The 16,066-nt window shown below is 41.0% G+C and overlaps 1 protein-coding gene across 5 annotated transcripts in view; it reads left to right on the top strand.

The window, feature by feature from the left end:
- KIF1B (kinesin family member 1B) overlaps positions 1-16,066 on the top strand; it is a 157,447-nt gene that overhangs the window by 114,290 nt on the left and 27,091 nt on the right. For all 5 annotated transcript variants that reach the window (XM_021716015.1, XM_021716016.1, XM_008064949.2 and 2 more), the window contains 10 exons: positions 1,122-1,240; positions 2,306-2,391; positions 2,735-2,864; positions 3,025-3,187; positions 6,488-6,578; positions 8,231-8,349; positions 9,573-9,628; positions 11,575-11,683; positions 13,373-13,439; positions 15,970-16,054. In XM_021716015.1, the coding sequence (XP_021571690.1) occupies positions 1,122-1,240; positions 2,306-2,391; positions 2,735-2,864; positions 3,025-3,187; positions 6,488-6,578; positions 8,231-8,349; positions 9,573-9,628; positions 11,575-11,683; positions 13,373-13,439; positions 15,970-16,054 (1,025 nt within the window). The remainder of the gene's footprint in view (positions 1-1,121; positions 1,241-2,305; positions 2,392-2,734; positions 2,865-3,024; positions 3,188-6,487; positions 6,579-8,230; positions 8,350-9,572; positions 9,629-11,574; positions 11,684-13,372; positions 13,440-15,969; positions 16,055-16,066) is intronic.

The following is a 16,066-nucleotide window of genomic DNA, read 5'->3' as shown; positions in this document are numbered from 1 at the left end:
CGGAGCCCAGCAGGTCGAGGCTGCGGTGGCCAGAAGCGGCCACTGCACTCCAGTCTGGGCGACAGAGTGAGATCAACTCAAAAAATAAAATAAATAAATAAAAAAATCAGCCTGGCATGGTAGCACATGCCTGTAATTCCGGCTACTCGGAAGGCTGAGGCGGAAGGATCACCGGAGCCAGCAGGCGAGGCTGCGGTGGCGGGGAACGGCCACTGCACTCCAGTCTGGGCGACCGAGTGAGACTCCAACTCAAAAAAAAAAAAAAATATATATATATATATGAATAGTTACAAAATAATGAAAGAAGAAACAGAACAAATGTGATGGGACTTGGCTAGTTTGTTTGAAATATAAAATGTTAGATTACCTTTTATTTATGCATTTCTGAATTAGGTTTGAACCCTAGGAGTAAAAGCAGGCTCTTTAGAGACCAGCCATCGTCTTCTCCCTCAGCATTTATCACAGTCTCCTCTGAGTTCACTACTCAGAAGTTTCTGGCTACACAGCCTCTCTGCCCATTTATGGCTGCTTTCCTCACCTTGTCAGTCACCCTATCTGACGATCATCGTCCTTTATTATAGTAATGATCCATAGTGCTGTGATGTGAAATTTATTTTAGAGTTATTAACTGTATTTCAGTCACATTCCTCTGCTTTTTTTGTTTCTTGATTTCTGTTTTATCTATTGGGAAAAACAAAACCTCTTTACAAGTCCTTAAGTTAAAAAGTTAAGCTCTTTAATGGGCTCCTCCCAACTTCATAACCCCACTCCAGCAATATCCATAGAGCAGTATCTTGAAAGTCTACTTCCAATTGTTACTCTTCTTCCTACACTTATAATTTTTATAGAGTAATTTGGTATAAGTTGGTCTTTGTCAGCTACTTTGCCAAGCAATTGCATTTGTTCATATATAATCTCTGCTGAAAATTGCATTTGTTCATATATAATCTGTGCTGAAAAGGCAGCTTGAGACAATCTGAGAGTATAGAATTGAGAAGTGGTCATAAGACAAAGCCCAGAAGCCAGCTCACAGTTTGATGAAGGTATTGTCAGAGAATCTGAAAGTCAGCTTCTCTCTCTGTGGGATGCTCTAATGTTTGTCTCTCGATTTCTGTCTCTAGGGCATTTGTTTACCTGAGCAATCTGCTGTATCCCGTGCCCCTGATTCACAGGGTAGCTATTGTCAGTGAGAAGGGTGAAGTGCGGGGATTTCTGCGTGTGGCTGTACAGGCCATTGCAGGTAGGTGGCCCTTTTCTGAAATGAGAACCATGAGCTCTGGGTCTAGAGACAAAACAGGCCTGTAATGTGTGGGTTACACTTATATTACATGTACTAATTGTGGGGAGCTTTCTTCCTTGGAGAAAGCCTTTATTGCTTCCTTATAACTATTCCCAAGTATCACAAACAGATTATGTTTAGTCCAGGCTACTGTTATTTTTGGAATAATGAGGCAGAGAGATTTTCTTAACATGTTACAAAACATCTCTTGGATTATCTTTATAAAGATTACTGGCATTTTGAATAATGTATGTTAGCTGCTTCAGAAGTAACAGGATTTTTAGGACTTTTCTTGCTCAACTTTTTTCTAAGGGTACTTCTAATAGACAACTCGTTGGCTGCTATTTTGTAACGCATGGATCAAGATACTGGTATAAATTGGCCCAGTGGCATGCACCTGTAGTCCCAGCTACTTGGGAGGCTGAAGCAGGAGGATTGCTTGAGCCCAAGAATTCAAGGCCTGCCTGGGTAACAGAACGAGACCCTGTATCTAAAAAAATAAATTGGGGAGAAAAAAATTCTGATGCTTTCCACTTTTCCATGATTCAGCATGCATTCTGAGGAAAGAGTGTGGCCATTTCCTGTAATTTTTCTGTCTTAACTTCCAAGTGCTGTGCTGTGTTTAGTGACCTTTCAACCTTTTCTCCATGGAAACCTGTGACACAGTCACCAGTGTTGAGTATATGGAAGCTTCCTCCACAAGTACAACATGATATTTTCAAGTATTTGTTGAGTATTGTTGAATATAATCTTGCCAAGATGGAGGGATTGGTATTTCTAGGTATGACATTTGAACAACCTCAAGAGTAAAACTGGTTCTTTATTAAGTAGTCTCGTTTCAGCTGAGGAGGTTGGTAAATCTACATGAATAGAGTTGGAAGCAGCACTTATGATTTTACTACTTCTGTGTTATTCTCTCTTTCCTATGCAAAAGAACTTGCTGTTGATTTTATAATCCAATACAAGTCATTCCTCCCTTCCCCATGTGTAATCTCACTTTTTCTTGGCTAATTTTTTTCCACTTAGCGGATGAAGAAGCTCCTGATTATGGCTCTGGAATTCGACAGTCAGGAACAGCTAAAATATCTTTTGATAACGAGTACTTTAATCAGGTGAGAAACTCAGGAAGAAGGAACCCTTGTGGAAAGAGAAAAAAGTAGAGTGGGTTTATAAGGAAAATGTTTAGTATTAGAGTTCAGTTCCCCCACCTAGAACTAAAAAATATAGGATGCTGGTAACCACAGAGTTGTTTCAATAGAATATGGGACATGCCTAACAGTTACAAAGGTAAAGAACCAACATTTATATTTTTGTGCATTGCCTTTCCTTAGGTCTCAATCCATTTAATTTTTCAGTCACTATTATTTGTTGGGCAAATAAACAGAAGTAAGGAAGATGGGGGGAAATATGTTTTTATACTGCTTTGTTGTATACCTACCCCTTTCTTGTTTTCAGAGTGACTTTTCTTCTGTTGCAATGACTCGTTCTGGTCTGTCCTTGGAGGAGCTAAGGATTGTGGAAGGACAGGGTCAGAGTTCTGAGGTCATCACTCCTCCAGAAGAAATCAGTCGAATGAATGACTTGGGTATGTAGATGGAGTTTATTATGATTGGGGACATTTTTGAAAAGAGGAAAATATTGACCGTTATCAAGGGACATAGTTGATTTTGTCAACTAGTCCAATGCCCAACCCCTTTTTCTTTGCGTTATTTGAACCATATGTGTGTTCATTTGACCCTCTTTAGATTTGAAGTCAAGCACTTTGCTGGATGGTAAGATGGTAATGGAAGGGTTTTCTGAAGAGATTGGCAACCACCTGAAACTGGGCAGTGCCTTCACTTTCCGAGTAACAGTGTTGCAGGCCAGTGGAATCCTCCCAGAGTATGCAGATATCTTCTGTCAGTTCAAGTAAGCTGCCCCTTTGCTCTGCCTACCAGCTAGCTGCTAACTGAGTGACATCCTTTGTACATTGTAGAGTGTTACATATGTGACAGATTAACACTCTTGAGAGATAAAGACTACCAGTCTCTGAAGGAAAGCACTTTCATCACTGGAGATGAGAGTGAGAACCAGAAACCTGCACTGGAATGAAACAGGGTTCTGTGTGTGGGGAAGAGTGAACCATGCATCCTGCTGGAAGGCTCTGTTGTGGACTGTTCTCTGCCAGGAATATAAGGTCTGATCCAGATAAACCTTTTTATTAATCTTTTTAGTGCTCTTCATGCTGAAATGTTTTGTTTTTTGGGTTTTTTTGAGTTGGAGTCTCACTGTCGCTCAGACTGGAGTGCAGTGGCCGCTCCCAGCCACGCAGCCTCTACCTGCTGGGCTCTGGCAATCCTTCCGCCTCAGTCTTCCAAGTAGCCAGAACTATAGGCGCGTGCTACTATGCCCTGCTAATTTTTTGATTTATTGTAGAAATGAGGTCTCGCCAAGTTGCCCAGGTGGGTCTCGAACCTGTGGGCTCAGGCAATCCACTCACCTCAGCCTCTTAAAGCTTGGGATTACAGGCTGAGCCACCGAGCCCAGCTTGAAATGTTTTAATAAACAAGTCTGAAAGTGAATTATCTAGTCATCAATTATGCCCATTTAATACTTAGAAAAAGGAAAACTTAGTGTAAAGAAGAATAAGTTCTACATCAACTGAAAGTATACTACATCAACTGAAAAAAGCTAGTAGGTAGAGAAAGTGTGACAGCTTTACTTCTCATCCACTTAGAAGCTTGTTCTGTCCTATGACTCTCCTGAGCCGTATGCTCTAGATACTTTCTTCTCAAGACCTCCCTAGGAAAACACTTTTTTGTGAATCTTAAGTTTTAAAACCCCTGAACATCAGTGTATTGTTTCATTGCTTGGAAAGGGCTACAGTACAGGAGAACCAAGTCTGACCCACTCCATACCTAAAGCCCACAGCTTGCCACTGGTGCCACCTCAAGGCTGCTTTAGAGTTCTGTTCCTTGACCTTCCTATGGGTCCTAATGCAGGTTATAATGCATTGCTGTTATATAAGTTTTATCCAAGACCTGAACTAAATGTGATCACTATATAGTAAACTACTAATATCATTTGCTGTAACTCACAATTACGGAAATATTACCCATCCAGTATTGTTTTCAACTATTTAATGTGTTTTTGCCAACAGCCTCAAGCTTGGGGTAGTAGAGAGTTGAGTCTGTTTTTTGAAACATTCACTTTTATTGTAATCAGGCAACTGATATATTTTATGGAAAACACTTATCTTGTTAACTGATATCTGAAATGACAATGGTAGTTTGTCGACCTTTGTCCTAAAATCTCCTTAAAAAAGAGCAATGTCTCCACCTTGTGTTAGCTCTGAAGGAACGGGCATGTTGACTCGTGTTAAAGACTCGAGGTCTTCTTGGGTTTTTATAACCTCTTGTCTGGCCTATGTCGGGAAGATACAGCTGTAAAGCAATGTGAGTGAGTTCATCTGTCACAAGCGCAACCCAGAATGCATGAACCTTCTACAAAGGCAGTGTTGGGCCGGGCTCGGTGGCTCAGCCTGTAATCCCAGCACTTAGAGAGGCCGAGGCAAGTGGATTGCCTGAGCCTGCAGGTACGAGACCCACCTGGGCAACTTGGCAAGACCTCGTCTCTACAATAAATCAAAAATTATCTGGGCTTGCTAGTGCACGCCTGCAGTTCTGGCTACTTGGAAGGCTGAGGCAGAAGGATCGCCAGAGCCCAGCGGGTTGAGGCTACGGTGGCCAGGAGCATGCCACTGCACTCCAGTCCCGGCAACAGAGAATCCAACTCAAAAAAAAAGACAGTGTTGAGGGCGTGTAGGTCAGAGATCAGCTAGCACCCAGCGGGTGACTCTGGCAGGTACAGTGTATTGGTAAGGAGAAGAAAAAATGGAAGAAAAAGAAAGAAGAGAAGGAGAAAGGAGAAGAAAGAAAATAGAAAGGAGGCCCGTGGTAAGAATTGCTATAGTGCCAGCAGTACATCGCATAAGTGATTTGGAGCACTTGGCAAAAGTACACTTCTGTTCTCAGATTCTGAACTAATTTGTAAGACAAGAGTTCATACTGCCGGTCTCTCTACCCCTTTCAAAATATTATCTTTTCTCCATTTTTTTCTTGCAGGGAATGTCCTTCTGATGAATATTTCTATCTGACAATAAACCTTTGTGTTGGGTTATCTTTAATTCTCCAGTTCTTATTTCAGACTAATAGGGAGGGAGTGAGAACAAAAAAAATCTCACTATCTTTGATAATAGATACACATAACCCATTGGTTCAATAAATATTTCTAGAGTATCTATTATATGTTAAGCTCTGTGGAAAAACACTTAGTGTCTATTGAGGAGACAGGCATACTAATACATTATTACAAACAGTGAAATCATTACTTCTGAGGAAAAATAGATCTCTAGTGCTGTGACAACACAAAACTGTCAGGACAAATCAGGGAAGACCTACTGGAAAAAGTGCCATTTGAATCCCCTCTTGACTGGGTATTAGAGAGACTCTTAGGCAAGTCCATCATCTGCAGACTTTAGTACTATCTTGTAGAAATCTGAGTCTGCCAGATTTTTTTCTACACAAAATGATTTCATTATTTTTATTTTCAGTAAAAAGCTTCTACAAAGAAAGAGGAGTTTGTTGAATTCACGTCTTCATTCTCTCTAAAGAATTCTTGCATACACATCCACATAGCTAAGTGTTCAGGGTCAGTTAATTTTTCAGTCTTTTTTGAAGTAAAATCTAAAATGCTATCTCTGTGATATGGAAAAGGTTCTTGACAGGGAAATGTAAATAACTTAGCTCAGTTAAAGAATTTGCTTAAGCTGGGCTCAGTGGCTCAGCCTATAATCCCGCGCTTTGGGAGGCTGAGGTGAGTGGATTGCCTGAGCCCACGGGTTCGAGACCCACCTGGGCAATCTGTTGAGACCTCATCTCTACAATAAATCAAAAAATCAGCCGGGTGTGGTAGCGCACACCTGTAGTTGCAGCTACTTGGAAGACTGACGCGGAAGGATCTCCAGAGCCTAGCGGGTCCAGGCTGCGGTGGCTTGGAGTGCCACTGCACTCCAGCCTGGACAACAGAGTGAGACTCCAACTCAACGACAACAAAAAAAGAATTTGCTTAAGTGGAATGCTTCTTTCTATAGGATCCAAGCTGGGCTTTTAAAACAGAGATCCTGATGAAATCATTTAATGCAGTGCTATGTGTCTTTTTTTTATTAAGCTTTCTGCATCGTCATGACGAAGCATTCTCCACTGAGCCCCTTAAAAACAATGGCAGAGGAAGTCCCCTGGGCTTTTATCATGTGCAAAATGTAAGTGATATGGTCATTTTTGCCACATGTTTTTTGGGATTTTGGTCCCTTGGCTTTCTGAGCCTAGGAAGGATGAGGTGTGAGCTGTTTGCTATGCATGGGGTCCTTGGTGGAGAGTAGACAATAGAGGGAGTGGCCAGAGCAGTGAGGTCATCTGCCCCCCCCCCCCCAACTGAGCTGCAGGCCTTCTCAGCTGAGTTACAATAGGCCCTCTGAGTGACATGTAGGTTGCTCTGCCAGTAAAATCTTCCAACAGTGTGAATGCAGTGTGTTGTTTCAGCATTTCTGTCCTGGAAAAATAAGCATGTTTAATAAGAGTTCTGTTAAAGTGAATGCATTGTCTTTTGACCCTAGAATACTTATATTGTTTGGTTGCAGATAATGTCAGAAATATCAAATACCTTCTGTAGCTAAATTAAGATTCAAAGTTTACTTTCCTAACTGATACTATAATTAACACATGAATGCCCTTTACAGCTGTCTTCATATGTGGAGTAAGAAAACACAATTTCTATCTCTTACATGAATTTTTACTCAAACTATTCAAAAGCCATCATCCTCTTTACAATAACTAATATTCATTGAGAGTTGATTTTGTGTCATTCCCTGTTCGGAGTGGTTTTGTGTCATTTGATCCTCACCTCTACGACATAGATTATAATGAGCCCTGTGTTACATCTGAGGTAACAAGGCCTAGAGCAGTTAAATTCACTCACCAAGGCTGCAAAGCTAAGAAGGTACAGAGATGGTGGCTCTAACATTCAGGATTTTCAGCACTACATGGAACTGTGTCTCATTTTCTTGCTAACCATGCCTGCTATCTAAAGTAAGAGAGGAAAGAACTACTGCAAAGTTGAAACAAGCAAACACAAAATATGCTTTTTCTTTCTCATGTTTGAACAAATGTAAGCATGCATTTTATCTGATAAACTTGAATCAACTGCTGTGCACAAGGATTGTGCTGGGGAATGCAGATGAATTATAGATACCCCCAGGAAACTTAGAATCATGATGGGGGAAATAAAATGCATACATAAACAAGAATTAAACAAGATACAGAAACAGGAGGAAAGTACTCATTAAATGCAGTGGGAGTGGAGAAAGGATAAGTTATTTTCATTAATGGAAAGACTTTAAGTTATTTTTCTTGTTGTGGGGATAGTTGGGTAGAGAAATGGAGTTTTCTGAAGGGTGTAGTATAAGCAAGAAAAGGTGGTCAAACTTGGCATTGTGCCTGGCTTGTAGTCCAGTCAGTACATGTTTTTCTTGTTGTTACTATTTGAGCTGGGCCTTGAAGTATAGCAATGACTTGGAGGCATGGATATATAGAAAGGCTTTCTAGGCAGGGTTGCTGCCTGAGCCAGTCCGCTGTGGAGGAGAGAACAGGTTAAGGAAGCAGAAGGTGAGTGAGTGAGTGAGTATGAGAGGCGACAGGGGCCAAGGACAGTTGGGGCAAATTGTGGAGGGTCATGAGTGCCTGAAGCTTGGTAAAGATACTTGAGAATGAAAACCTGAGGGGAGCCCCTGTCTTTTGTGCATAGTAAGATATCCAGCAGACACTGGACACTCAACAGTACTGAAGTTCTGATGGAAGCAATAATGTGTATTTTCTTATCTTAATCTTAGTCTTTCTTGGCTTTATTCCTCTTTAGATTGCAGTGGAGGTCACAGAATCGTTTGTGGATTATATCAAAACCAAGCCAATTGTATTTGAAGTCTTTGGGCATTATCAGCAACACCCACTTCATCTACAAGGACAGGAGCTTAACAGGTTTGCACCACATGAGCAAAGATTGTTGTTTTGTTTTGTTTTTTTTAGTTTCTCAATTGCTGGGAAGGAAGAAATCTTATGAGGGATTAAGATAACTAAATAATAGTTTTTTTTTTTTCTTTGAGTTGGGAGCCTCATACTCTTGCCCTGGCTGGAATGCAGTGGCACAATCACAGCTCCTCACACCTTCCAACTCCTGAGCTCAGGTGATCCTTCTGCCTCAGCCTCCCAAGTGGCTGGGACTGCAGGCATGTGCCACCAAGCCCAGCTTTTTTTTTTTTTATTTTTGCCGAGGCAAGGTCATACTATGTTGCCCAAACTGGTCTTGAACTCCTGGACTCAAGCAGTCTTCCTACCTCAACCTTCCAAAGTGCTAGGATTATAGGTGTGAGCCACCATGCCCGGCACTAAATAAGTTTTGTATATTACCCTATGTCTCCACTTTAGAAACTTTACCACCTTTTTCTAGCCATGTAATCACTAATTTTAGATAGAGCAAGTTGAATTTTGTCCAGGTGACTTAGAATATAATCTTTTTGTGGGAAGAGGCTCTGATTATGGTAGAAAGTTGAGGTAATCAGGATATAACATGAAAACTGTGTATATTTATCCTAACAACCCATAGCTTCGTGAAACAGAAGCTTTAAGTTAAAGCTTTAAGTTTAAAAAACTGATGAGGAAAGCAGCAGGACTTTTTGATGATGGCAGAGTGTCATTGTTAACAGAGGAAATTTCTTATTTCATTTATTAGCCAAGACTTACAGGGGCACTATTTTTTTTGAGTCAGGATCTCATTATGTCACCCAGGCTGGAATGCAGTGGCATAGTCACAGTTCAAAGTAGCCTCGAATTCCTGGGCTCAAGCAATCCTTCCACCACAGCCTCCTGAGTAGCTGAGATTACAGGTGTATGCCACCACACCTGGCTCACTTTTTATTTTTTGTAGAGATGATACCTCACTGTGTTGCCCAAGCTGGACTTGAACAACTGGGCTCAAGTAGTCCTCCCGCCTTGGCCTCCAAAACTGCTGGAAGTATAGGTGTGAGCCACTGCATCTGGCTAGAAACGTCTATTAAACTGTTTTAATCTGTTTCTCTGTTATCTGGTATTATGCAAGAGGTGAAAATGCAAAAGATCTGCTTCATTAAAGGAAATTCAAACTTGCCATTAATAACACCTAACTCTTGTTAGTCTTGAAGAAGCTTGTTTTCCTTTCTTTGCAGTCCACCTCAGCCATCCCGACGGTTCTTCCCTCCACCCATGCCGCTGTCCAAGCCAGGTGAGCACTAGCTCCATCCCTACATGATGTACTCTTGTGGATACATCTCTTTTTCTGAACGACTTTTCAGATAAAAATTGTATTCAAATTTCTACTCCTCCTCTATGTATCCATGCTATTCCTGTTCCTCTTGTATATATCTAGCAGGAACTTGAATTTTTGATTCCTGATTTGAAATAAAAAGTAAGAAACATTAGAGTTCTATCTCTGTGAGTTTCCTGGTCTTCCTATTGCAGATTTTTATAATCTCCTTGTTCCTAATCTCTCTGCTTTGTATGTAACTTCCCATAACTGTCAGGTGACTGGGCATTTCTTTGCATATTAAATTTATTTATTCTGCATGTTCAATTATCCTGTTTTGATTTTTCTTTGTTTATTTTTGTCCTTTCTCCTCACTGTCCACTTGCCAAATTCCCACCCTACCCTGTGCTCTTTCTTCACCCTCTGTATTCCATCTCCATCTGCCTTCAGACCATGAGAGAAAGATTGAGCTGATTCGGTTTCTCGTGTCTGGCTATGTGAATGTGCATGTGCTGGACACGTTTTCTGAGCACGCCAGTGTGCTTGCATCCTCCACTATTGCCACCTTCCAGGATGAGGCTGACACATTGCCGCCTTTTCTCTTTCTGCCAGTTCCCAGCTGCCAGAGCGAGAGGGTACCCAGACGAGATGGTTAGTAGCTAAATTAGCTCCACCTTAGATGTAGAACCAACCTCAGGGGCTTGTCCTGAAGCCTGGAAATCTGTGTGTGAAATACGGCGTTTCTGGTTGCTACTTGAGCAGAATATAGAGTTCAGCACATTGTCAAGGTCATATCACATTTCCTTCAGAGAGATTTTAGGAAGCACCTTATCTACTTGTGCCTCTTCCACATAACTGTAGGGGTGAGAGGCTCCTTGTATTTGTTTATAATCATTCTTTGCCATAGTACTTTTAATTTTGAAGAGTTTTTACTAGTATTTGGTTTCGTTTTAATACTCCTGGTTTTACTTTCTGACCCTTAGATGACTGCCAGCATCAGTAACCCTATTCTCTTCCTGACTAGCGTCAACAATATATATGAAATTTACTTGGGGTGAACACTGCTGACAGGCTATACATTTGAACTGTGCTATATGATTCATAAAGCCCTTTTATATACATTATGTTAGTGGATCTTCATGATACCTTTTCAAGTTAGCAAGCTAAATATTGTGATCCACGTTTTATAACTGAGGAGACAGGCTCACAGAGGTTAAGCAACTTAACTAAAGTCTCAGCATCAGTACAGTTAAGAATAGAGAATTTAAATCTAAAGAAAACATGTAACATAAGATCATTTACAGAATCCTGTCTTTACAAATTAGACCAGTGGCTCACAACTTTGTCCTCACGTCGGAATCTCCTGGAGATCTTCAGCCCTTACAGAGGAAGGACTGTTACCTACCCCCAGAGATTGTGATTTAATCTATCTGGGGTTTATGCTGGGCTTTGCTATCTTAAGATCCCAGGTGACTCTTCTGTGCAGGGAGGTTTGGGTACCATTGGGGTGGAAGAGGGGTTTTACTCCACCACACTAGCTTTGATTGAGCCAGGATGTGTGGGCTTTCCAAGCACTGTCTCTCCTACTTTATTGTGATGCTCTGCATGCCACAAAATGTGAGATTATAGAATGGGAAGGTTTTTAATGGTATTATGAGCAAATTTGTTTTGCACAAAACCTGTTTTCTCATCATTAGAGACAGTTTGTTGAGAAAAGATTTTGACTCTATTTTCCTTGTTCTCTGAATTTAGAAGTATTAACATAGTTGTTATTGAAATTTCTCTGGGTCTTCTGCATTAAAATTTATCCCCTGACTCTTACTGCCTTTCCCAAGTGTGTCCTTAAAGACTGACATTAGAGAAGCTTATACTTTTGCTGAGTAATCTTGGACCAGATTTTGACATTTTCTAAAAACTTTTAAAAGTTCCAGCCACCAAGTTAAACACCATGAGCAAAACCAGCCTTGGCCAGAGCATGAGCAAATATGACCTCCTTGTTTGGTTTGAAATCAGTGAACTGGAGCCTACAGGAGAGTAAGTTCAACTTAAAATATTTTTAATAAGGCAGAGTATTTCAAAATTAGGAAATGTAATTTTGAGTCTCTCTTCTTGTATTTAGATTCATGAATCATTGTCTACTTTCAGTTTTGAATTGAATTTTGATGGTCTTGGTATTTTTCTTTGAATCACATGATAATCAGAGAACTGACTATTCAGTATAATAATTTGCTTTTTTGTAATCAACAGCAAGATCATGGAGTCTGGCACTTTGTAATGAGGGTTTTATTGTAGTGGGTTTTATCAGTAGTAAAGCAAAGGGAGCATATTATGTAGAACATGGTCAAGACTTACATTATGAATCTCAGTAAGAGAATTGAAGGGCAGAACGTCTCCCTAGACCAGGGTTTTTCAACCTCAGCACTATTTTGGGCCAGTTAATTCTCTATTGTAGGGGGCTTTCCTGGCATTGTAGAATATTTTGCAGCATCCCTGGCCTCTACCCACAAGGTGCCAGTCACAACTCCCTCCTAGTTGTGACAACCAAAAACGTATGTAGACATTACCAAATATCCCCCAGGAGGCAAAATCATCTCTAACGAAGAACTACTATCCTAGATAAAAATGATCAGTATCAGCTTACTTTCCCTCTATGTGCTGAGTATGGGTAAGTGATAAATGTAATTGTTGTTTATAGTTGTCTCTAAAATGCTTTTGAAAAAAACATGAATAAAAGAGATCCTACTCCTAAAACAGAGGTAAGGAGCTGTTTCAGTCAATGTTAAGGGTAGGGGTAAATGATATCCTAATGTTCCTTTATATATAATGCTGAGAATTACTGTCACAACCATCACCATGAAACATTTAAGTTCCTGCTGTGTGTAGGACACTGTGTTAAGTATGGCTGTATCAGTCTTGTATGTAGTTGTCAGTAGTGGCATTGCTTTGAGAAATTTGACTTTCCATGGACAGAACTATAATGTGATTATAACTTGCATTATAAGGAAGAGGTGGTTACAGTAATTGTTTCTACTGAATTAACTGATTTCTGAATCTTAAAAAAACTATCTAGAATCTGAAATTATCTGTTTCTTATCTCCTGTCAATTGCCATTGCACTGCTACATTATTTATTGAACATTTATTATGCAAGGGGATGGAATGTAACCAAAATATGTTACTGCCCTTCAAGCACGCAATCTAGTAAGGACTATGAGGCACAGATATATGGAAAGGATTAGTAAATGCAAATGACTGTATGATTAAATGCCAAAATAGATGAGGAAGAATGGGAACAAAGATCAGAAAAACAAAGATTAGAAAAACAAAGATCAGCCCGGCTTGGTGGCTCAGTCTGTAATCCCGCGCCTTGGGAGGCTGAGGTGAGTGGAATGCCTGAGCCCGCGGGTTTGAGACCCGCCTGGGCAACTTGGTGAGACCTCATCTCTACAATAAATCAAAAATTAGCCGGGTGTGGTAGCGCGCACCTGTAGTTCCAGCTACTTGGAAGGCTGAGGTGGAAGGATCGCCAGAGCCCAGCAGATCGAGGCTGTGGTGGCTGGGAGCAGCCACTGCACTCCAGTCTGGGTGACAGAGTGAGACTCCAACTCAAAAAAAACAAACAAAAAAAAGAAAACAAAGACCACCAGGGACTGTAGCAACCCAGGAAGACCTTGCAGATGAAGCAGCACTTAATTCTCTCTTTTCATTTCTATTTTTTTTGTAGGTATATCCCAGCCGTGGTTGATCATACAGCAGGCTTTCCCTGCCAGGGGACATTTTTGCTTCACCAGGTACTAATGAGGAGCAAGATAGGCCTAGGAGGGAAGGAACACCAAATAGCGTTTAGAAGAAGAAACATAACTCTTTCTCTGCTTTTCACCTCTATTTTGAAGGCAGGGGGGCATTTCCTTCTGTCCTGTCCCGTTTTTCCCCTATATTTTCTTGTTTTAAATTCAAGGGATAGATGTTCAGGTCTGTTACGTAGGTATATTGCATGATGATGAGGTTTGGGCTTCTATTGAGCCTGTCACCAGGTAGTGCACATAGTAGCCAGTGGGTGGTTTTTCAGCCCTTACTCCCTTCCCTCCTCCCCCATTTAGGAGTGCCCCAGTGTCTGTTGTTTCCGTCCTCGTGCTTGTGTATATTTAGTGCTTGGCTCCCACTTATTAGGGAGAACGTGGTATTTTATTTCAGATTTTGCTTGGGGTTGCTTTGGCTGTTCGGGCTCTTTTTTGCTTCTGAATGTATTTAAGTATTATTTTTTTCTAGGTCTGTGAAAAATGATGCTGGTAATTTGATAGGGGCTGTGTTGAATCTGTCTATTGCTGTAAGCAGTATGGACATTTTAACAATATTGATTTTTCCAATCCATGAACATGGAATTAATTTCCATTTGTAAAAGACAAAAGATTTATACAATCTGAAGAAAAACCAGAATATGTTTTTCCATTTGTTTGTGTCAACTTTTATTTCTTTCGGCAGTGTTTTGTAGTTCTTGTTGTAGCGATATTTCAGCTCTTTAGTTAGATGTATTCTGAGGTATTTTATTTTTTGTGTGTAGCTATTATAAATGGAATTGTGTTCTTGATTTAGTTCTCAGCTTGAACATTGTTGGTGTATAGAAGTGCAACTGAGTTTTAAGCAGGGATTTTGTAATTCTGGACTTTACTGAAGTTGCTTATGAAATCTTAGGATTTTGTAGATATAGAATTATATCATATGCAAAAAGAAATAATTTAATTATGTGTTTGTTTCTTCCTCAGACCTTGACTTATATTTACCCTTGCTCTTGTATATAAATGTATTTTAGAATAGCTATTTTGCAAAATTTGTTTCATTCAACTACTATATTGGTGTAGCTCCTATGTCATTTTTTACACTTTTCATTTCATTATGTTTGGAAGCTGTGTGCTTTCACAGTCAAAAGTTCTTAATGAGATTCATGGGGTAGAAGATGAAGGTCTCAATGGACTAAAAATCTGGTTATGAAATGTAGATCCCCCTTTGGTAAATCAAGAATAGCTCAGGCCGGGCTCAGTGGCTCAGCCTGTAATCCCACGCTTTGGCAGGCCGAGGTGAGTGGATTGCCTGAACCCAGGGGTTCAAGACCAGCCTGGGCAACTTGGGGAGACCGCACCTCTACAATAAATAAAAAAATAAGCCAGGCGTGGTAGCGTGTGCCTGTAGTTCCGGCTACTTGGAAGGCTGAGGTGGAAGGATTGCTGGAGCCCAGCAGATCAAGGCTGTGGTGGCTGTGAGCGTGCCACTGCAATCCAGGCTGGGTGACAGAGTGAGACTCCGACTCAAAAAAAAAAAAAAAAAAAAAGCCACTGCAGCCACTTCCAAGTAGCATTTTTGCTTTCCACCATCCAGAGGCCCTGACCCTGTCTTATTTCTCTTCATAGTAATCATGACAACCTGTTAGTTGGCTCAGACTGCCATAACATATCATAGACTGAATGGCTTAAACCACAGACATTTATTTTTTCACAGTTCTGGAGGTTGGGAATTCCAAAATCAAGGCTGATGTGGTTTCTGGTAAGGGCTTTTTTCTTGGCTTGCAGATTGCCACCTTCTTCCTGTGTTCTCACATGATCTCTTCATATGCTTTTTGGAGAGAGAGACAGCTCTCTGGTATCTCTTCCTATAAGAGATCCTTTCAGGCCAGTTGCAGTGGCTCAAGCCTGAAATCCCAGCACTTTGGGAGGCCCAGGCGGGAGGATTGCCTGAGCTCAGGGGTTTGAGACCAGCTTGGGCAACTTGGTAAGCCCTCATCTCTACAATAAATTTAAAAAAAGCTGACTGTGGTAGCGCATGCCTGTAGTTCCAGTTACTTGAAAGACTGAGGTGTTAGCCGGGCATGGTAGCGCACGCCTGTAGTTCCAGCTACTTGGAAGGCTGAGGCGGAAGGATCGCCGGAGCCCATCATGTCGAGGCTGCGGTGGCCAGGAGTGGCCACTGCACTCCAGTTTGGGCGACGGAGTGAGACTCCAACTCAAAAAAAAATAGAATAGCTCAGAAATGCTTATGACCTAGGTGGGCATAGGAGCTGAGGGCACCATACACTGGGATACACAATCAGGGCATCTGTTCTTACAGTCATATCAGCACCTGACTGATCCTCAGTCTCTGACTCGTTTCCTTTTATTTGGAATAAGAGTGTGGATAGCACCTTCCTTCTCTTTCCATACCTCTCCTTCCTGCCCATTTCCACACCATAAAATTCAGAAAACAATAAACGAGAGGAAATGATAGATTACCCCAGAAATCTATCAACAAGCAAAAAGAAATGATAAATTGCAACCCTGCTTCATTACCTAGGGCATCCAACGGAGGATCACAGTGACCATTATCCATGAGAAGGGGAGTGAGCTCCATTGGAAAGATGTTCGTGAACTGGTGGTAGGTGAGTACATTC

Source organism: Carlito syrichta, unplaced genomic scaffold (genome assembly GCF_000164805.1).
Source record: "Carlito syrichta isolate Samal-C Ts95f unplaced genomic scaffold, Tarsius_syrichta-2.0.1 Scaffold308112, whole genome shotgun sequence".
Lineage (NCBI taxonomy): Eukaryota > Metazoa > Chordata > Mammalia > Primates > Tarsiidae > Carlito > Carlito syrichta.
This window is presented reverse-complemented; position numbering and strand designations above follow the sequence as displayed.